Source organism: Sarcophilus harrisii, chromosome 2 (genome assembly GCF_902635505.1).
Source record: "Sarcophilus harrisii chromosome 2, mSarHar1.11, whole genome shotgun sequence".
NCBI classification, from domain to species: Eukaryota; Metazoa; Chordata; class Mammalia; order Dasyuromorphia; family Dasyuridae; genus Sarcophilus; species Sarcophilus harrisii.
The window spans coordinates 346,481,300-346,504,624 of NC_045427.1; the positions used below are offsets into that span (position 1 = coordinate 346,481,300).

Consider the following 23,325-nt stretch of genomic DNA (forward strand, 5'->3'; position numbering starts at 1 on the left):
CTTAGCATCAGTTCATGTAAATCTGTCCAAGCCTTTCTGAAATCATTCTGCTGGTCATTTCTTTTTTTTAATTATTATTATTTAATAGCCTTTTATTTACAGGTTATATGTATGGGTAACTTTATGGCATTAACAATTGCCAAACTTCTTGTTCCAATTTTTCCCCTCCTTCCCCCCACCCTCTCCCCCAGATGGCAGGATGACCAGTAGATGTTAAATATATTAAAATATAAATTAGATACACAATAAATATACATGACCAAACTGTTATTTTGCTGTACAAAAAGAATCAAACTCTGAAATATTGTACAATTAACTTGTGAAGGAAATCAAAAATGCAGGTGGGCAAAAATATAGGGATTGGGAATTCAATGTAATGGTTTTTAGTCATCTCCCAGAGTTTTCTCTGGGCGTCTACTGGTCATTTCTTATAGAATATTCTATTGCATTTATATGCCATTCTGTTTTAGAGGATTGCTGGATTTCTTTATGGGATTCATCTTCATCTGGAAGCTAGTGATAGTGGACCAGGAACAGCAATCTTTTTAAATTCTCGGAGTGAGGAAAGACCTTTTTTTAATTGGTAAGAATGGGCAAAGGTGGCTAGTATATCTTGTAGGGATGTATCAGATCAGTTAATAAACCTTAAAAGATTGCACAAAGATGTCACAGAATTTTTCCAGTGCTGAAGGTACTAGAGATAACAAGTTCCTTTGACATAAAGTGATTTGCATGTGGTTTTGAGACAACAATTCCATCAGAATTTAAATGTTCCTTGAAAGCACTGAACATCTAAACTTGACTCAGAGTATTCTTTGATTAAAAGTGATCACCAAGGAAAACGAAATTTTTGCATCTAAATTGAGGAAAACTAAACATTGGAACTCATGACCTTCTTCACTCAGAGACAGAAAAGGTCCCATGTTGTTATGTAAAATACAAAATATAATCACCTAGAGAGTGGAAGGAAATATAAAATATCAAATCAATATTTGATTTTTCTCAGCAAAAACTAAATTAATGGCAGTATGAATGGAGAACAGAAGATAAAGTTGTAGAAATAGCAAAAGACAAGATTTGGCAACCTGTTAGATGTATGATCCTTTGATTTCCAGAATAAAATTTAATAAGGAGATATAAAATCTCACACTTGGATTCAATAATTCAATCTTACAAAAATGAGATGGAGAAGATGTGGGGACAGATAGCAATTTGTAGAAGTGATAGGGACTTAAATGGATTTCTTAATAAGCGTCAAAAGTATCATATGATAGTTACAAGAACTAATGTGATTTTGGACTATTTTGAAAGCTATTATATTCCACCCTGGTCAGATCACATCTGGAGAATTATATTTAGATCTGTGTCATAGTTTAGGAAGAGCAACCAGAATTAAAGGTCTGGGAACCAAGACATATGAGGTTTAAGGACCTGGGGAAACTTAGCCAGGAAAATCAAAGATTCAGGGGGTAAAGTTATATATGTTCATATGCAACCTTAATATGTATTTGTTGGATTAACATGGACTAACTAAATACTTGTGACATAGTAAGATTTCATTATGAAGCAATTCTTCCGTTAGCTAGATAGAAGGAAAAAACCTTTCCAAGCAATTGAAATATCTTTTAAAAAATATTTTTATCAACCAACTAAAAAGGAACTAATTTAGCACTTTAATTTCCTTAATTTTTTTTTTTATTCTGAATTTAACACCAAATAAAATGTTCATCTGCACAGTAATACAAAGGGGAATTTTATGTGAAACTGAATCTTTATTATGTAAAGCAGTAGTGTCAAACTCAGATGGAAACAGAAGCCACTAACCCACACAGAAGCTCTAAGCAGATAAAAATTTCATTTTAAAATGTAATATATATTTTATTGGATATTTATCTATTTTTAAAATTATTTGCCAATTATATTTTAATCTGGTTCAGATCACACTTGGAGCTGTTGCCATTATGGACTCTATATTTGACTTCTCTGATATAGAACTTACTTTTCTTCTTTTGAGGATATATTTAGCATAACTTTAAAAGCTTGTCTGTGATTTCTTGTTTTTCTTTCTCTTTTCTTTCATTTTTGTTCTTTTGTGATCCTCTCCCCCACCCAGTTAAAAAGGAAATCAAACTCTTGCAACAAATATGCATAGTAAAGTAAACTAAATCTCCTCATTAATAATGTACAAAAGTGTATGTCTCATTTGTATCTTGAGTCCATCACCTTTCTATCAGAAAATAGCAGCATATTTCATCTTTAGTACTTTGGAATCGTGAATGAATTGTCATTGTTCTTAAATCTTGCAAAGTTGTCTTTACATTGTTGCTATTAATGTATACACTGATTCTGCTCACTTGACCTAACAAAAGTACCTTTAAATCCCCGCAAATTTCTCTGAAATTCTTTCATAATTTCTTATAGTCCAATAATATTCCATTATAATCTATCATAATATGTGTATAACATATACATTTAATCCATTCCCTAAGGGGTACACCCTTTGCCATGACTAAAAAACCCAACAACCCAGTAATACATTAATTTCTATAGAAAGTATATACTTTTCCTTTTTCTTTGATCTCCTTGGAGTATGGATCTATAAGCAGCATAGTTGGGTCAAAGGGTACGATTTTAATGACTGAGGCATTGTTCCAAATTGCTTTTCAGAATGGTTGCTTTAATTCATAATTACACTATCAATATTCCTGTTTTGTCTCAGCCCCTCCAATATCTGTCATTTTTCATTTGTCATTTTCACCAATTTGATGAGTTGCAAGAATAGAGTTCTTTTATTTTGCATTTCAGTATTAATGGTTAAAAACTTTTAAAAATTTGTTGAAAGCTTGAATCTTTTCCTTTGAAAACTCATGTTTTTTGGCCATTTATTAGGAATTGTTTTTCTCATAAATTTGAATAATGTTCTTATGTATCTACATATCTGTTTTCAAATATTTAAAGGGTTGTCATGTGCTATTTTTTCATTCCCTATAATTCTTACAGATGATCTTGGAAATGCTTACTGAATGATTTTTCCCTCAGTTCTTTTCTGATCTTAGCTTCATTGGTTTTGTTTTTGAAAAAATTTAGCTAGATGGCACAGTGAGCACCTGCCCAGAAATCAGGAGGATCTAAATTCAAATCTGGCCTCAGGTACTTAACACTTACTAGCTGTGTGATCCTGGGCAAATCGCTTAATTCCAATTGCGTCAACAAAAAAAACCAAACTATCTTTGAAATCAAAATTGTCCATTTTGTCTTCTGTAAGCCTCTATCCCTTATTTGGAAGAGTAATAAACTATTCTTCTGTTCATAGATCCGAAAGGTAACTTCTTAGCTTCTCTAATTTATGACTTTTTTATATCTAAATATTATATCTAGTTGGCATTGCTTTGGCATGTATTATAAGTTGTTGCTCTAAACCTAATTTTTGCCCAAGTGTTTTCTAATTTTTCCCATCAGTGTTCATTGAAAAGTAAGTCTTTCCCCAGTAGCTTGGGTTTGGGCGATCAAATAGTAGACATCTGGAGTTAGGAAAACTTGACTTCAAAGCCAGCCTAGATTGTAATTGTGTGATACTGGGAAAATCGCTTAACCTCAGTCTATGGATTTCTTCATCTGTCAATTAAGGATAATGATAGCACCTATCTCCCAGAGCTGCTAAACAAGGATAAAACAAGATTATAAATATGGTTTTGCAAACCTTAAAGATCAGTAGCTGCTATGGTGACGAGGTTCATTTTCTTTGATATAAACTTAATTTGTTCCAAAAAGTAACCCATTTTTAAACTAATAGGAAATGTTTTTGACAATTACTGCTCTGTAGTATAGTTTTAAGATCTGATATTGCCAGGAAATCTTTTCTCTTTTTTTTTCCATTATTTCCATTGAGATTTTTTTTTACTTTTTGTTCCTTTAGGTAAATCTCAATGTTTTTTATTCCATGAAATAATACTTTAAGGACAAAACAGTCAATAATCAATACTCTAGGGTTTGACAAACCCAAAGGCCCCAGCTTTTAGGATAAGAACTCACTGTTTGACAAAAATCGCTGGGAAAATTGGAAACTAGTATGGCAGAAAGTAAGCAATGACCCATACTTAACACTGTACACCAAGATAAAGTCAAAATGGGTTCATGACCTAAGCATAAAGAATGAGATTATAAATAAATCAGAGGAACACAGGATAATTTACCTCTCAGACTCAGACCTGTGGAAGAGGAAGGAATTTATGACCAAAGAAGAACTAGAGATCATTACTGATCACAAAATAGAAATTTTTGATTATATTAAATTGAAAATTTTTTGTACAAACAAAACTAATGCAGACAAGATTAGAAGGAAAGCAATAAACTGGGAAAACATTGTTATAGTCAAAGGCCTCATTTCCAAAATATATAGAGAATTGACTCTAATTTATAAGAAATCAAGCCATTCTCCAATTGATAAATGATCAAAGGATATGAACAGACAATTCTCAGATGAAGAAATTGAAACTATTTCTAGCCATATGAAAAGATATTCCAAGTCATTATTAATCAGAGAAATGCAAATTAAGACAACTCTGAGATACTACTACACACCTGTCAGACTGGCTAGAATGACAGGGAAAGATAATGCGGAATGTTGGAGGGGATGTGGGAAAATAGGGACACTAACACATTGTTGGTGGAATTGTGAATACATCCAGCCATTCTGGAGAGCAATTTGGAGTTATGCTCAAAAAGTTATCAAACTGTGCATATCCTTTGATTCAGCAGTGTTACTACTGGGCTTACATCCCAAAGAGATCTTAAAGAAGGGAAAGGGACCTGTATGTGCCAAAATGTTTGTGGCAGCCCTCTTTGTAGTTGCCAGAAACTGGACACTTGAGTGGATGCCCATCAATTGGAGAATGGCTAAATAAATTGTGGTATATGAATATTATGGAATATTATTGTTCGGTAAGAAATGACCAACAGGATGATTTCAGAAAGGCCTGGAGAGACTTACACGAACTGATGCTGAGTGAAAATGAGCAGAACCAGGAAATCATTATATACTTCAACAACAATACTATATGATGATCAATTCTGATGGACGTGGCCCTCTTCAGCAATGAGATAAACTGGCAAAGTTGAGAGCTGCAGAGATTGGAGCTGGTTTCAGATGAGCAAGGTTGGGGTTTTGAGATAATGCCGAGTTCCTAAATCCAAGTTTCCTGATGAGAAGTTCCTGAACAAAGTGAAATTCTTGAACTCAGCAAGAGCTGGAGCAAAGGAGCAGCAAAGGATAGAAAATAGAGATGGTTCTATCACTTCATTAACTCTATTTAGGGCATGTGAAGCAAGATAAAATTGGACAAAAAAAAATTCTGAATTTGATTAAAAGAACTATTGAATTAATGAATATTTCTAATACACAAGCCCCATAAAAATCTCTAAGAAAATATAATTAGCAGCAATTCTTTCATATTTTACACTGCTTAAATGAGGAAATGTATCAAGTCAATTAAAATATATAAACTTTTCTCTGCTTTTGTGATGTAGATCTGAACCAGTAAGTTATCAAAGAAATCATTTTCTTGTTCAGATGAAAGAAAGAATAATATGAGACCAAATCAACAAGATTTAATGAAAGTTAAACCATATCAAAATTCCAATTAAGCAGCAGAAACACAACAGGTAACTTCCCAAGCCTCCTCCAATTTTATTTATACAAATGGATTCCTTTATTTGAAAATATTAGAGGTATGACTAAAACACTAAAGTGTTTTCAATAAGGAAAAATGAGGAAATTGGCGAATGTTTGATTACTTCATTCAATTATTGGATGTTACATTATATACAAGGAGGTTAGAAAACACAATCAATTTAATTTTATGTATAAGATGGACTCATTTATTTTAAGAGAAGGAAAAACAAATGCTGGAAGCAGTTCTTAGAGATGGCTAAGATAATGTTTAACAGTTCTGCAAAGAGCACAAAGACCTTAGTCATGTTATCATAGGCCAAAAAAGAATGAATACCACCTGAGGGGAATGTAGGCAAGGGCAACAGATACACCTTCTAATTGAATAAGACAAATAAATGAATGACACTTGTACTCTATTCTTTATATCAGGACTAGGACAACCACAAAACTAAAACTTTTGACCTGGAGACCCTGCCATTCCATTCATAATCCAGTAGTTTTACAACTCTATCAAGTAATAACACTATAAAAGTATAAACCGGTTTCTTTCCCTTAGACTAGTAGAGAACAGAAAATTAGCTTTTATGGGTTCTATAGCTTTCATGGAACTTCAGAGCCCCAAAAGACAAGCAGTTCATGGCAGAAGATGAAAGTGAAAAAGTAGACACAAAGGTCTGTGAAAACATCTCCCATTTTGCTATAGGTATCCATGGAACGACTGATTACTTCAGCTGGGATTCCAGACAATAAAAGTGCAGCAGTTAGTACTGTCGTCTTCACCTTCTTTTCACTCTAAACAAAGAGAAAAAGCAGGGATAAATAAATTCAAGCACAACTTTTATCAAATGACATTTATAAAGGTCCTGTGAAAAGTTTTCGTTGTAGCATTTTTTTTTTTTTTTTTGGAACGACTTCACAAACTGTGAGCTTAGTTTTAAAGTATTAATGGAAAGAAAATCATATCAACAAATGTTCACCTGTTACATGCAAGGAAAATATGTGTCGTGTTGTTGACACAAAGAATCATAATTGTGATTATTTATATATAGTCCTTGATATATTTATTGCCATGTGAGCCTCATGGTAGTATTCTTGAAGTACATTCCTCTATGTATGTGTGTATTTTCCTCTTTGTATTTTATATTCCAGCCAAATTGATTTAATTCCTGTTGCCTGGACCTGGTATATCCTCCTTGTCTTTGAAAAGGCAATGTTCTTTATGCTTACAATGAACCCACTCATTTCTCCCTTTTAAACTCCCTAGCTTCACTTAAGATCAGTTCAAATAGAACTTCCCCAAAGAAGCCTATCCTGAGTATTCTGGTTGTTATTGCTGCTCTCTTCCTAGTTAACAATCATATATATAAGCTTTCTGATTACATGTTGTATCTTTCTAGTTGAAGTAAGCTTCTCAACATTTTATCTATTATATTTATATCCCTAATACCTATTTTAGCACAATAGGTGCTTAATAAATGATTGCTGGATAACACTGCATTGGTACTGCAATTAGTGTCACTTACAGATGATTAACTTAATATGGCTGAACTGTCTAATCTCACAACTAGAAATTGACAGAATTAACAGAACTTTAGTGACTGCTATAGTTATGAGCTGAAGGAAGAATAAAAGATTACTGAAATTTTAACTCTGTCTGAATGGGAGAATGTTGATAGGAATTTTGGGAGGAATGAGGCCCTTAGTCCTGTGTAGTCCCTTTCAACTTCTGCAGTAATGGTGGCAAAGTGGCAAAGAAAGATGCTAAAAATTATTTTGAATCATCTATGAACATTTTTGGGTACTGGATGCTAAATGTGAGGTCATTATTCAATGGCCTGTAATTGAGAATATTGCTGAAAGACCCAAGGCATTATAATGAAACCATCAGAAAAAAGTTGAACCTAAATGAAAGGATGGTTCACAGGGACTCATTCTGTGAAAAAACAAAGAAAGGAAGTGGGAGAGTTGATTTTATTATACTCCCTAAAGCAATAAGAAACTATTTCATGGGACATTTGCTTATTTCATATTGCAGTGCTCATGAACTTACAAAAATACTACCATCAAAATAGCTGCACTTTATTCACCAACATTTATGAGGAAAATGAAGTAAGAAAAAAATTTCTAGGAACATCTGATCCCTTCAAATATTATACCAACATATACTTTGATATTCCATGATTTCAAAAGACAAAAATGAATGAGAATGATGAGGAATGTATTGGAAAGCATTGATCAAAAAGAAATGAGATGTCAAAGGCTTTGTTTTTTCCCCAAGAAAACTGGTAACATTATAAACATAGTAAGCCATCAGATAACACTGCAAAAATGAAATTTGTTTAACAGGCAGAAAAAGATTCATTATTGACCACAGTCTGTATATAGTCCAACCTGATTAAAATTAAAGATCAGTGATTTTTTATGCAGCATGATAAATATGGAAGTGTGTAATTGCACATGTTTAACAAGTATTGGATTATTTGCTGTCTGGGGGATGGAAAGAGAGGAAGAAAGGGAGAGAGACTTGGAGCACAGGGTTACATAGAGGTGGATGTTGAGGACTATTTTTTGCATGTGTTTTGAAAATAAAAGCTATTATTAAAAAAAAAATACAAAAAACCCACCCCCAAAATAAAGATCAAAATTAATAAAACACTAGATAACTCATGAGAAGAAAATAAGAATGCAGTGGAAACAATTCAATCTTAAACTATTTGATAGCCAAAATCAGTAATAGAAAACAAAATATATTAATAGTAATTGTAATTTCATACAAGAGTTTAAGAGATATAGATCAATTCTTATAAAAAGAAAATCAAAAAAGCCTAAAAAAGCAAGTTAGCTAACACTTGCCTCAATTGACAAATAATGTGAGGTAGTGGCTAGAGGCTTCTATAAGCTTCTTTATAAAATCTTATCAAGAATAATGACAATTAATAGTAGTAAAGTTTCAAAAAGCAGGAAGAAGCAGTTTAAGCTAAAAACAATTTAAAGAACGCTTGGTAAATCATTTTTCAAATATATAGAAAACTGATTCAAATCTATAAGAATAAAGTAATTTCCCAATTGAAAAATGGTCAAAGGATATGAATAGGCAGTTCTCAATAATGATATGAAAAATATGCTCTAAATCATTTTTGACTAAAGAAATACAAATTAAAACAACTCTGAAGTACCACTTCATACCTATCAATTGGCTAATAAGACAGAAAAGGAAAATGACAAATGTTGGAGAAAGTATAGGAAAATTAAAACATTAATGCATTGTGGGTGTAGTTGTGAAGCAATCCAACCATTATGGGGAGCAGTTTGAGCTATGCCCAAAGGGTAATCAAATTGTACATACCCTTTGATCCAGCAATACCACTACTAGGTCTGTATCTCAAAGAGATCAAAAAAAGGGGAAAAGGATCTACATGTATAAAAATATGTACAGAAGCTCTTTTTTTGTGATGGCAAAGAATTAGAAATTGAGGGACTACCCATCAATTGGGGAATAGTTGAATAAGTTGTGGTATATGAATTCTGTTATAAAATACTATTTTACTGTATGGATATGTATACATATATTGTATTCAACATATACTTTAACCTATTTAACATGTATTGGTCTACCTGTCACCTGGGGGAGGGGGGAGGGGAAGGAGAAAAATTGCAATAAAAGGTTTTGCAATTGTCAATGCTGAAAAAAATTTTTTTAAAAATAAAATACTATTTGTGCTATAAAAAATGATGAACAGGCAGATTTTAGAAAAATCTGTAAATACTTACATGAACTGATATCGAATGAAGTGAACAGAACCTGGAGAACACTGTACACAGAAAGAGCAATTCTACATAATGATCCACTACGATATTTAACACTTCTCAACAATACTCAACACTAGGACAATTCCGAAAGACTCATGTGAGAAAATACTATTGACATCCAGAGAAAATTTGAATGCTGATGGCAGCATATTAGTTTCACCTTCCCCCCCCCTCCCCCCTTATTTTGGTAGTTTTTCCTTTTTGTTCTGATTCTTCTTTCATAACATGAATAATGAAGAAATATGCTTAACATAACTGTATATGTATAACATCTCAAACTGCTGATTTGAGGGGGGAGAGGAAAAGAATAAAAATATGGAAAATCTTATAAAAATAACTGTTGAAAACTATCTTTACATGTGAATAAAAAAAATTAAGTTTGCAAAAAGAAATATTTGCAAAAAAGAAAGTTTGGCAAGACATCCAAATAATTTTGAGGGCATTTAAAAATTAATGTTAAAGGTTAGCAAAATAAAGAAAATGGAAAATATAAATAATTTTCTATTGAACTTTTTCACTCCCAAGGTCACCACACTTGGAATAATTATCCCAGATCTATTTACAGCACAAGAAGAAATAGAACTCAAGAATAAGGACAGGGAAAGAAGCTAGAAAGGACCAAATACATACAGATTGAGAACCTTATTAGAGGAAATAAAATTTTAAGAGATTAGATCATAGACACCTGAGAAAGAAAAAGATGCCAAAGGCATGGAAGGAAAAAATTCTGTATTTTATTTTAAAAAGTGACAGAAAGAACAGATGGCTACCCTTTTGCATCTACACAAAAACTTAACGAATTTCACTTAGAGAACCATGACCTTCGGAGAAGTGATGCCATAATATGTAAGTGAACTGCATTAAAGTGAAAGAGGACCGATCAAGTTCATCTGCCTCACTTTCTCCTCCAGAGCCATTTGAGTCCAGAAACCAGATAAAGATCAGGGAGATGTCTTTGATAAAGGGTAATAGAAATGGGAAACTTTTTTTTTTTTTTTTAACAGAATTCTACATCAGATCTATCGTTTCCAATTGACAAAGATAAAAACAGATAAACTTTCACGGTTTATTATAAAAAAAGGAAAATCCTGATTTAAAGGTTCTTCTAACAAAGTGTTTCTCATATACTTACATAATTCAAAATTCCTTGAATGCTATAATAGAAGTAGCCTTTTTCAATAATCCTCTTATAATATATATCAGGCAACGCATAAAACATGCTTGGTCCAAAGGAATTTGCCAAATTCAAAAGAAAAATTAATGAGGGATTCCCTCTGAAGGGTAAACCTCTTCCAGATGCTTCTTCTTGTAGAAAATATTGTAGTGACTGCATTGAGCCCCATAACAGCATAGAACTAACTAATGTTTATATGTTTGCTTAAAATATTTACAAAGCACTGTGTGTATATATATATCTATATAAAATCTCATTTGATCCTTCCAACTTATGATGCAGAAGTTATAATTATTCATATTTTACAGATGAGAAAACTGAAGTTGAGAGAGATTAAGTAATTTATTTAGAGCTACAGTATCTAAGGCAGTATTTGAACTCAAATCTTCTTAATTCCAAGTCTACTGCCCTATCCAAACAGTTGAATGGTTACAACTAGACTGGCTGTATTTATACAAATGATAGGTAGATAGCTCAATTGCTCTGACTAGTATATTCATAAAATTAGGAGAAAGGAAGGAAGGGCTTCCATTATTATAAGAGGACATGAACAAGACTCACATAGGACAGACAAATCTGTGTTGTTAAAGGAAATAGTCAAAACAATAAGATCACAAATTCATTTGAGTAATCTGAATAGGTTAAGTTGGGTTATAAGACATGTGAACTGAGAACTAACCTAAATGAAAATGTTCAAGAGTCAAGTGAAAAACCTAGAATATTAGGGCTAAAGATAGAGATGTAACCAGCCCATGTAGGTGATATCTAAGATCATGAGAAATAGGTGGCTAAATTTCCAAGTGAAAAATATAGAAAGAAATGAAAGTCTAGAACTGAATTTTGGGGAAGACTTTCAAAAATGAAAGAGAATGCAGCAAAGGAATTATCAGAAACAGAAAAAATGGAAGTTTCAAAGATACAGAGCAGCTGCTCAATGTGAATAGAATAATAATAGCAGAAAAAAGAAGAAAGAGCACAAAAAATAATAGAAAACTGAAAACAATAGTAAGTAGAAAGATGAGAGCTCCTAGCTATCCTTGATGAAGCCAAGATAAAAGATATTCCAGGATATGAAGCAAAGAATGCATTTGCTTAAGCTACTTTCTGTAATTACATAAAAATTGTGGAGAATTAAAGATGGAATAAGAATGTGAAAGGCAATGTGAAAAAAAATACAATATAGATTAGCATGTTTGTCATTGAGTCATGGCAAAATTCTAGAATGTATAAAAGGGACAGTTAATGAATAGATAGAAAAGCAAGTCCTAATCACATAGGGCCAATTGCTTCATCTAGAATACAGTGTTCTAACAAGAACAGAAAAACAATGGACAAATGAATACTATGCTTCTCTAAATGAAATTTAAGATATTAGCTATTGGTCAAGTCAGGAGGTTCTGGAAGGTATCTGGACCTCCTCCAAAATTTGGAGACAACTGTTGGATTTGAGTCAGGAAGAATTGACTTCAAATCCTCCTTCAGATGCTAACTATCCATGTTATTTTAATAGTCAATTTATCAAGTTAGAGGGCAGCTAAGTAGCAGCTAAGTGGTGAAGTCAGGAGGACCTGAGTTCAAGTCTAATCTCAGATACTTAACACTTCCTAACCCCAATTGCCTCAGGGGGGGGAAAATCAAATTAGAGTAACCTCATTTTCTACTTTGATGAAAGAGTATTATTATTACTATGTTGGAAGGCCTGGAAGATTAGAACAACATATTAAATACAGTTTATCCAGATTTTAGCTAAGTGCTTGACAAAGTCTTTAAGACTTGTCCATAAGCTAGAGATGTGGAGTAGATTAGGACTTCTTAAACTTTTTTCATTTGACTTCTGTTTACCTGAGAAATTTCTACATGACCCCAGATATATATATCTATATAAAAAAGGTACACAAATCAAATATTTATTGATAATAAATCATAAAGAAATTTATTTTAAAACAGGTATACATATAATTTTACTATTAATTAAAGATGAACCCAAATGTGCATACCAGTGAGATGGATACACTTAATTTTACATAAAGAATTAAATCTTGATGGACTATTTGATATTTTTTACTGCTGCCAAACTTTTTTTTGCAACCCTCATATTCAGCTACATGACCCTATATGGGGTCACAGCCCACAACTTAAGAAGCTTTGGACTAGATGAAAGATAAATATGAAAACTGTAAATAGTTGGATAACCAAGTGCAAAATATAGTAATTAATAGGTTGTTATCAACTTGGAAAACCTTAACTTAATGCTGCAGGATTATGTGTGGCCCAATGCTGTTAGTCATTTTTAAATCAATGATTTGAGGGGGAGAAGAAAAGGGAAGGGAAGTAAATAAGCTGGGTGACAATGTCAGGATCTAAAAAGATACTGACAGGGAAAAACATGCAAGTGAATTAAAAGAAGTATAATTTAATTGAGATAAATTAATGTAGGTTTAAAAAAACAACAATATACTAAGTAGAGGAACAGAGAGGTAGAGCTCATAGTTCACTTGAAAAAATATGATTTTTAGGGAATAAAATTCAATATGAATTAAAAGTATGACACAGTAGACAAAAAGTTAATATACTCTTAGCCTTCATTAAGAGAATCACAGTATCCAACTGTGTCCTCTGTTCTTCTGACATGGTCAAACTACACTTAAAGTTGTTTGATTCTAGGTGCCACATTTTAAGGAAATTGATAAGGTGGAGAATGATCAGAGGAAAGTATCCAAGCAAGATGGTGTAGGGCACTGAAATTATGCCATGTAAGAACTGTCTGAAATGAAGATGAGGGGACAAAATAACCAGTTTCAAGTATCTGAAGGGTTTTCATGGGGAAGAAGAAATAAGATGGTTTGAAAAAGTCACCAAAAAAGTCTGAATGATGTGTGGCCCTGGACAAGTCACTTAACCCCAACTGCCTGGGGGGGGGGGGGGGGGGGGGGGGGGGAGGAAGTGTGAATGAAAAATTAGCTAGATATATTATAGAGGGAATTCTTATTGAGGACTGCTAAAACTAGATGACCATTGAAAATCCTTCTAACTGAAGTTCTTTGAAGAGAACAAGGAGCACAAAAGTTAAGGAATGAAACAACTTCAAGAAGGCAATCAACAATGTCAAGTGATTTAGAAGGGTCAAGGAGAATAAGGGCTGAAATTTTTCTTTTTTTGTTTAAACATTTGTTTCTTCAGTGGTAATCTTCACTTCATATCTTTGTAGAAAATTCATTATGCTATTTTTTTCTATTTTAGGATTTATCTACCCATTTACCTAAAATCAATTCTCTTTCTACCAATGAGATTATATAGTTAGTGCTAAAGAAAATTAGATTAACAGACATTTGAGTTATAAAACTATGTTTTTATAATAATTAAAGAAAAAGATATTGCCTCCCATTCCCCTGTGTTCCAAATCACAATTTATTTAATGCTCATGAATTACTATGGATCTAGATAGACTTGATTTAGCCATCAGTTAAAAAAAAAAAAAAAAAATTATAGTAAAGATTCTCTCTGTGTATACATGTACATGACACACACACACACACACACACACACGACAATTATAACTGATCTAAGCAGATGGCTCAAAGAGAGTAGCAAATTTCAGTGAGAAATTGAAAACTAAATAATGTTGTGAATTTTTCTTGCTTTCTTCCCCCCAACCCCAGGCTGATTGGGGTTAAGTGACTTATCCAGAGTCACACAGCTAAAAAGTGTTAAGTTTCTGAGACCAGACTTGAACTCAGGTCCTCCTGACTTCAGGGCTGGTGCTCTATCCACTGTGCCACCTAGCTGCTCCAAATTTTTCTTTTTTAAAGATGCTATGAGAATGAACAAGTAAGATTTTAACCTGTTATCATTATTCATTCTTACAATGTAAACACTGTATTTTCCAAATTCTGAAAAATGAGTTCATAAAAGTGAAAAGCTTCAAAGTAAAAAGAAAAACTATAATCAATTTAGATAGGTCTATCCCAGACCAGAAATAATAGATAATTGTTGCCAATTACTGTCTAATCTGTTAATAGTTCTTCAAAATTCTATTTTTAAAAATTGCTTATGAAACTAATTTTTTACCTTCTATATTTATAAACATGAAATACAATTTCATATAAAACCTTAAGCAGATTAGAACCAAACAAATCAGTAGGGAACAAGAAGTGCCTTTGCTAGGTATAGCCCTTTAAATATCTGAAGTTCTATTTTAACCTTAGTTTTCTATTTTTATATAGTTAACAATTGCATAAAATTCTGGTTCTGCCAATCTTCGTTTATGCCACTTCCTATAGAGACTTAGTCATCTAGTCCAATCCTTACATTTAGAGAGGAGGAAATGGAGATATAAAAAGGTTAAGTACCTTGCCCAAATTCACTCTGACAGTCAGCAGAACTGAGACTGAAATTTATTGTCATTTTTCAATGACAATGTTATTTTTGGTGTTTTATCATTACAAATAGATACATCAAATGAATGTTTCTGTACAGGTATGATTATTTTTCTAGAAATTAACTCGTGGTATTTAAAAAAAAATCTTAGCAATGTAGTAGTGTATTATTATGTCTGTATCTTGGCCAATATTAGATTTTTTTTTTTTTTGCTGTTTATTCTGCCTATATGATTGGTATCTTAAAGATGTTTTCATTTATATATATGATTGTTCATACATGGTTATTACATCAATGCATCATTTCATGAAGTTATAAGCAGTTTGTCTTTCTTCCTTTATGTCATTTGACCACTGTTTTATTGGAGGGCAAGTGACATAGTCTTAAAAATTACTAGTTGCTCAGAGAATGCAGATGTCCTTTTTTCATGGTACATTTACTCCAATTTAAAAATGTTTTCTTTTAAATTTTAGAGCAAATCTTCATTATTATGCAAAATATTTATCTTTTTTAAGCAACACTTTTGATAATATTTCTGATTTAAGTTTTTAATTCAATGATAAAGGGAGTTATAGAATACTTTCCAAAGGAAGGATCATCCCAATGGCAATGGAAGAGGAACTTGAATAGGCATTAGCAGACTGTAACATATCATCAAGGAGTAATTTTGCAGACAGCACATAGGTTATAATCTAAGTAGTGTCAAAAAAAATTAAAAAAAAAAAAAGGCTGGTCATATAGTAAAATCAGGGAAAGCTAAAAAACAGTCTATATTAAAGGCTCTTAACTTAGCATCTGTGGATTTGCAATTTTTAAAATATATTTTGATAACTGCATTTCATCATAATTTTACATATTTTATTTGTTTAAAGTTACTTCTCTCTTTCTTGTTGTTTCTATTATTATCTGTGTGAGTTTTCTGCTTTTTGTTTTGTTTTGTTTTTGAGGGAGAGGGGAGAGGAGACAAGAGGATGTGAAGAGTCCAAATCTCTATGAAACTTTCATTTAGCTATCTTGACTTGAAAGTTCAAACTATTATTTTGTTTCAAATCTTTTTGAAAAAAACAGAGGAATGAAGTTTTCCATTAAAGAGAAACAATCCAGATAGCTAAGGAAGAAATAGCAATGAGTTCAAAACAAAGGCTCTATTAAATAAGCATGTTCTTCCAATCTTTCAGAAAAAAGAAGCCCCACCAAGTTTTCAAACACTTTATTCTCTTCTTCTTTTTCCTAAGTGATATTAATCTTATGCTTTTGTTTTCTATTCATTTCAAGGAGAGGGAAACACAAGGCAGTTCACAGAGCCAAAAAAACCCTTGACTATGTCTTATTGTTACTATTTATTAGACATCACAATGAAAATGTTTTAAAAGCTTTCAAATTTTAATTGATAGCTTTTATATCACCTTTTAATTTGCAAATATATCCACCCATATTCTCAGAGTAATCCTTGTAAAAAACAAAAAAGAGTAAAAATACAGCAAAATCAATCAACAAATGACTGTGACATATAGTAAATTCAATCTTTTACAATCAAAGTCACCCAAAAAGGAAGTATATTGTTTTCTTTTCTTCCTTCATTCAATCCTTATATAAAATTTCATTTTTGAATTAATTTTAGTCATTGAATATCAGTGCCTGATTCACTAAGTATTCACTTACCCACTGAATTTTAGTTCCCTGAACAAAAGGATCATTTCCTTTTTTTTTTGTCTTTGTATCCCTTGTGCCTAGTTCACTGTTTAATTAACATGAAGCATGTGTTTAATGCCAGTTGAATTAAGTTACTGATCCTATGGAACATGATTCATTTCCAGGATTCTTAAACATTTTTGTATTGTGGATCTCTTTAACAGTCTGGCAAAGTCTACAGAACTATTCTCAGAATGTTTTTAAATGTGCCTCCCTCCCCCCACTCCCCACCCCCACCCCCCCAAAAAAAATATATATACACACAAACACATATATATGTATAGGCTTACAAAGGAAACCAATTATGTTGAAATAGTTAGGAATTTGTTTTTTAAAAATCATAGACCCTAGCTTAAGACCCCCAATGTAAACCACATTGTGTCATTAACTTTTTTAAATTATCTAAGCACATCTCTGAATATTCATCCACAAAAACTGAATTAGAAAACTTATATACATTTTAAATATATAACTAAACTTACCTTTGGGAAGTACTTAGATAATCCCATGAATGCAAGTTGCAAAGTAAGAAATGGAGCAAATATGGACTGTAAAGACAAAAGAGAAAATTAGTTGCTAATGTATAAATTATTCATTTAGTCAAAATACCAACTTAAATATTCAATTTAAAAAGCCCAGTAAAATATTTAATTTAGGTTGTTTTAGAGAATATTGTTCAGAGAAATAAAATGAAGAAAAAGAATTTTATTCATAAAAATTGTTGCAAATTTCCTAAGTCAACATTTGGACAAATCCCAGTTTCTTTTATTGGACTGTCACTTCCAATTAAATGGGTCTTCCTTTAAGAGATGACTTAAAAGTTATGTGAAGATACATATATAAGTATTCTGATGAATGTGTGTGTTGTGTGTACACAACACACACACACACATATATATGACTGTGTGTGTATATATATATATATGTATACATATAAGTAGGAATGTTTGTACATTGTATACACACATACACATGTATAAGTTGTGAACTAGTGAGGTGCGAAGTAGGGGAAGGAGCTGTAAACACATAAAATGTATTTACAAGACAAGTGCTAAAATACATTTTATGTAGTTACCTGGAAGTCTTTTTTCCCCAAAAATATAAAAATCTAAATCAGAATTTATATACCCCAAAAGTCCTAGTTCTATAAACAGGAAAGTTCAACATGTCTTCACTCAGATTTCTGACATAATTTTAGCAAAATTGGTTATCAGGTTTTCTAGCCCATAGTAGGTTAGAATTAGATGAGGCTAAAATATTATAAAAATAATTTTAAAATAAAGATATTAGAACTTTAAAAATACAAGGAGCCTTACAGGTTTAATTTAATGATTAATCGTTCTACATAATGCAATAGCTTTTAAATTACTAAATTACATACAAAAATGGACAGTGAGTATAATAAGTTCAATGTTTACAATTTAAGTAACACCACTGTCATTCTTTACTTTAAAAAATCTGACTGAAAAGGACCTAAAGTGGAAAATTCACATTTAAAGACAGATCAAATACAGAAATTATGTTCATGTATACAGTTCTTAACTAAAACAATGAATAATCAAGAAAAAATTATTTTTGAAATATTTAGGATAAAATGTTACATAAAAATCTTTTTTTAGAAGTTATAATGCTTTAAAGTTATACTCAGTTATCTGCAAAATTAATTTGAAAAATCTTGTTTTCCAATGATTCCTGATGCAACTTTTAAAGAAAGTCATACAGAAGATATTACCTTACATGGACTCTGAAGTTTTGAAAATAAATGTATCTTACCAGTTTTAGAAAAGCTATGTTCTTTCTCGTTAAAAATATAAAAATATTATTTTTTATTTAATTTTTGAAAATAGATTTTTATTTGTGATATTTATGACAATCAGATTGTTTTCTAAATGAATACATATCTCAAGTAAAGGGAAGTTAAGTAAGAAACAGCATTATTTCTTAGCTTCTCTGCATATGCTCTTTCACTGTAAAATAAAATTACTATAGTAGATTTCATTATCCAGCATTCTGCCAATTTAAACCCTTTAATAATAGAAACTTGGACTTTACTTCAAAGTAAAGATAACTGATAGCTAGCAATAGTAAGTTATACTCAGAATAGTATTGTTTCACTACATTTGAATTATTTTAAAAATAGTATTTAACATATGTTGTATACATGATCTCTATTAGAAAGAAAACCATACATTAACTTTTGAATAACAGAACTTATTTCCCATTTAAAAAAAAACCCACAAGCTTGGTAATACTAATACACTACTGTTAGTAAACAACTCTGAAAAGGATGTTATTTTCAGCCTTGAAATACCTTGTAATTATAAAATATCTTAGTGTTCTTTTCTTACCAAATATCTGCATACAAAAGCCCGAACTCCAAGGGCAAGAAGAGCACATCCCACCAATCTGAAAATTCGAAAAGTATCAAATTCTTCCCCTGTACTTCCATTCTCTTGACTAGGTTTCTCACTAATTAATTGTTTTCTTAACTTCATTGCTTCATCAAATCTGGAAAGATACTGGTCTAAGCCATGCTGGGAGCTTCTCTGGACAGTTTCAGTAGTAAGATCTCTTTTTCGATGACGAAGTTCAAGGTTACCATCATTACTACTGTCAGGTGGATTGATTAAAGAGTCCTTTTTATCTACCAGTTGGGTTCCCTTGATCTCTGTAGTACCACTTTGGTGGTCCACTGTTCCTGTGCTAGTTGAATCACCTAGTACCACTCGCTTTGAAACTGAAGGAACAGGGAGGGAGTTCAGCTTATCAATGTCACGCTGCTTTGATTCTGTGTTTATTTCTTCTTCTGAGGAAAAAAAAAAAAAAGCATGCATGCTATGTGATGGTAAACAGTACATATTAACATATAAAGAACTTGCCACAAAGACAAGTAGCCATAAATATATTAAAAACATGGTTCTGAATCCCAATTTATGGAAGACTTTGAGAAAACAACAACAAAACATCTTCAGATACATCCTTGTGAAAGTTTAAAACAATACAGAAAATAAATTCTGTCAGAGGATGAAATATGAGCTTCATGGAGCCAGGGTTCTTTTTAATCTAAAATTTAAAATGTTAACTGAATATGGATTTCAAAGTACAGAGTGTGAACAAACAATACTGGCTTATATAATCTTTCTACTGCAGAACAGTATAATCTGACATATTCTCAAAGATTTGAAAATGTCACTCTTTCCAAAAAGACCTGAAAAGATAGTTAGGATTTGCAAAGTAAAAACGGACAAAATCAAATAGTTAGTTCAAAACAGAAAAATGCACTAAAAAAAGTACGTGAAGAAGTGCTTTTAGCACTAGGCAAAAGAAAATTTTTATTCCTGACATTTGAAGTTTACAAAATATGCCATCTCATTCATTGTTTTAGGCATTATCTTTGTTTTGGATACAATCCAACTGAAGCATAGAAACATTAATAGACATTAACCCATGATTCTATCATACATCTCAACTGATTATAAATCTAAGGTTCTTTCCACTATACCTCATCTGTATACTAATCTGGCCTGCTAGTCTACTAATATCACGTTGGGTTGAAATGTACTTTAACACTCTTATATTTTCCCAACTTCCAGGCATAAATGTATACATGCATATTTGCATATAAATACAGACATATGTATTACTTTAAACGACTAGATGGCACAGTAGATAGACCTTGTCTCAGGAAGACCAGAGTTCAAATCTAAACTTTAGACATTTACAAGTTGTGTGACCCTAGGCAAATCATTTAACCTAGTTTGCCTCAGTTTCCTCATCTGTAAAGTGAGTTGGGCAAAGAAATGGCAAACCACTTCATAATCTTTGCAAGAAAACCCTAACTGGGGTCACAAAGAGTTAGACACAAATCTGTTAACAATTTAGAAGTGAGGACAAAAAAAACATTTAATTCAATTCAATTGGAATTACAAACTGGGAAAAGGTGTAGACTAAAAATAGTATTAAAATTCAATTTGTAAATTATTAACCTGCAAGATACTAAAGGATAAAGACTATGTCGTCTTTAAATTTGTCTTGTCAGAGGTCTAACTGTGCACTAAACATAGTAGTAGGAATTTAACTTTTATTTAAAATCAAAGTTATCACTCATAGTTATTCCACATAGAAAAATTTCTCTAAATGTAACCTGTTTAGTCAAAAAATGATTCTTTCACTAAGGGTCATTGTAACATACCTTACAAGATTTGTACCATTCACAATAACAACTCTAACTCAGTAAAGCTGGTTTACTGGAATATCTAGAGCTGAAAAAGCAAAATAAACGACAGGATTTGTTCTCCGCTGCCTGACAGGGCCAAAAACGGGATGAGAAAGACACAACAACAAAAAGTTATCACCTAAAAATAATCGATTTGACCAATGCCAATACGGATCTCAGCTATTCAGACAGAAGAGAACAGTTAAGAACCAGGCCTCCCTCCTCCCCAATCCCATCATTCCTCTCCCTGATTCAGCAGGACTATGGTTAACAATCTTGTTAAGCACAAGCTTCTTTAAAATGCAGATGATAAAGTAGGACAGAAAAAAAAAAGGGGGGGGTGGGGGGAGAAGGGCAGAGACATTGGGCAAGGGGTCAGAATTAGGAAAGGCAAATAAATGAGTGCACAGTGGGAAGAGTCTCTACCCTCTCTGTGAGGGAAAATGCATTTTGGGCTATCCAGAACAGCAGTCCGGTTGAGGCTGGCAAAGGACCAGTCTGTCTTTTAGGGGAAAGGAGACCTTCGGGTCTCCAAGGTGAGCAGAAATGGAGGAAAACTTTCCTTTAGGTCGCGCGCCCCTGGACTCAGCTGACAAGCGGAGGACACTGGAAGGCTGAGGCAGGAGCGGCAAGGCCAGAGGCTGGGCCCTCGGGGTTCGCACACACGGGAGGAGGCGGGACCGGGGCTGCGCTAACTAGGAGGAGGGGAGCGCGTCCCGAGTCCCCGCAAGAAGCCAGGTGCCGCAGGGGATTTATAGGGACGGCAGGGATACCCGCTACGGGCTCTCCCCAGGGGGCGGGGGGGAGACTAGGTAGGGGGTCCCGGCTCCTCACCCGTGGCGCTCCCGCTCCTGTGGAAGCCCATGATCCGGTTGATTCGCTGCTCCGAGTTCAGCAGAAGCTTTCTCCGCCTCAGCTCGGCCCGGCGCTGGGAAGCAGACAAGCTCCCGCTTTCCGAGGGCCCGGGCGGCCCGGGGCCATCATCCCCGGGAGCGACGGTCAACGGCTCCATCCCGGCCTCAGGCGGCACCACCCAGAGCTGTAGCAGCGATGCGCCGGTCCCCGCTCACACAATGGGCCCACTCCCCCGGGATCGCGCATGTCCCTGACCTCGCGCACACCCGGGGGAACGAGCGAACGCCCCGCCCCGCCCCTCCCCACCTCAAGCTTGCACGCAAGCGCACTGTAGATCCCTCTAACGCCTTTGGGGGGGGGAGGGGGCGCGAGGTCGCCCCTCCCCCCGTTTTCGGACCACGTTACCCTATGCCGGCTTTACTGCATAGTTAACTCTGTCCGCTACGCAGGCATTTTCCTGAATTCGGAGCCAGGAGATAGGTTGTTACTCCGGGCCTGGAGCGGAAAAAATGTGCCTAGAGCTCAACAGTCTGGTTGGATCACTTAGGCTAGAATGGAAGGACCGGAGCCGGAGCTGGGCTAATCAAGATGAGCGGGAGACTTCAGGCCTGCCTCTTCTAGGGAGCCCTTAGGAAAATCCTAGTGATATACTAGGACATATTCAACATATATAGGACTGCTTGCCATCTAGGGGAGGGGGTGGAGGGTGGGAGGGAAAAATCGGAACAGAAGTGAGTGCAAGGGATAATGTTGTAAAAATTACCCTGGCATGTCTTGGATAGGGCGAGCAAATATAATAAAGATGACAATATTACCTAAACTAATCTATTTATTTAGCGCTATACCAATCAGACTCCCAAAAACTATTTTAATGACCTAGAAAAATAACAACAAAGTTCATATGGAAAACAAAAGGTCAAGAATTTCAAGGGAATTAATGAAAAAAATCAAATGATGGTGGCTTAGCTGTACCAGATCTAAAACTATACTATAGAGCAGCAGTTACCAAAACTATTTGGTATTGGCTAAGGAATAGATTAGTTGATCAGTGGAATAGATTAGGTTCAAGGGATAAAACAGTCAACAAATATAGCAGCAACCTAGTCTTTGACAAACCCAAAGATCCCAGCTTTTGGGATAAGAACTTACTGTTTGATAAAATTGCTGGGAAAATTGGAAACTAATATGGCAGAAACTAGGCATTGATCCATACTTAACGCCGTACACCAAGATAAGGTCAAAATGGGTTCATGACCTAGGCATAAAGAATGAAATTATTAATAAATTAGAGGAACATAGGATAGTTTACCTCTCAGACCTGTGGAAGGGAAGGTTTTTATGACCAAAGCAGAACTAGAGATCATTACTGATCACAAAATAGAAAATTTCGATTATACCAAACTGAAAAGTTTTGTACAAACAAAACTAATGCAGACAAGATTAGAAGGAAGCAATAAACTGGGAAAATATTTTTACAGTCAAAGGTTCTGATAAAGGCCTCATTTCCAAAATATATAGAGAATTAACTCT

General features: G+C 33.6%; 1 protein-coding gene across 1 annotated transcript; it reads right to left on the reverse strand.

The window, feature by feature from the left end:
• Positions 1-5,587: 5,587 nt before the first annotated feature.
• CAMLG (calcium modulating ligand) lies at positions 5,588-22,119 on the reverse strand. Its single transcript, XM_003756457.3, has 4 exons — positions 21,775-22,119; positions 19,073-19,530; positions 17,207-17,272; positions 5,588-6,463 (listed from the first exon to the last, which is right to left on the reverse strand). The coding sequence occupies exons 1-4, from the start codon at positions 21,950-21,952 to the stop codon at positions 6,272-6,274; spliced, it is 894 nt and encodes a 297-aa protein (XP_003756505.1). The 5' UTR covers positions 21,953-22,119; the 3' UTR covers positions 5,588-6,271.
• Positions 22,120-23,325: the final 1,206 nt, after the last annotated feature.

Coding starts and splice junctions, on each gene's coding strand:
- CAMLG (XM_003756457.3), bottom strand. CDS start 21,952: ATGGAGCCGTTGACCGTCGCTCCCGGGGATGATGGCCCCGGGCCGCCC. Junction 17,273..19,072: donor CTTTTGTATGCAGATATTTG/GTAAGAAAAGAA, acceptor TTGTCTTTACAG/TCCATATTTGCTCCATTTCT. Junction 6,464..17,206: donor TATCTAAGTACTTCCCAAAG/GTAAGTTTAGTT, acceptor CTCTTTGTTTAG/AGTGAAAAGAAGGTGAAGAC.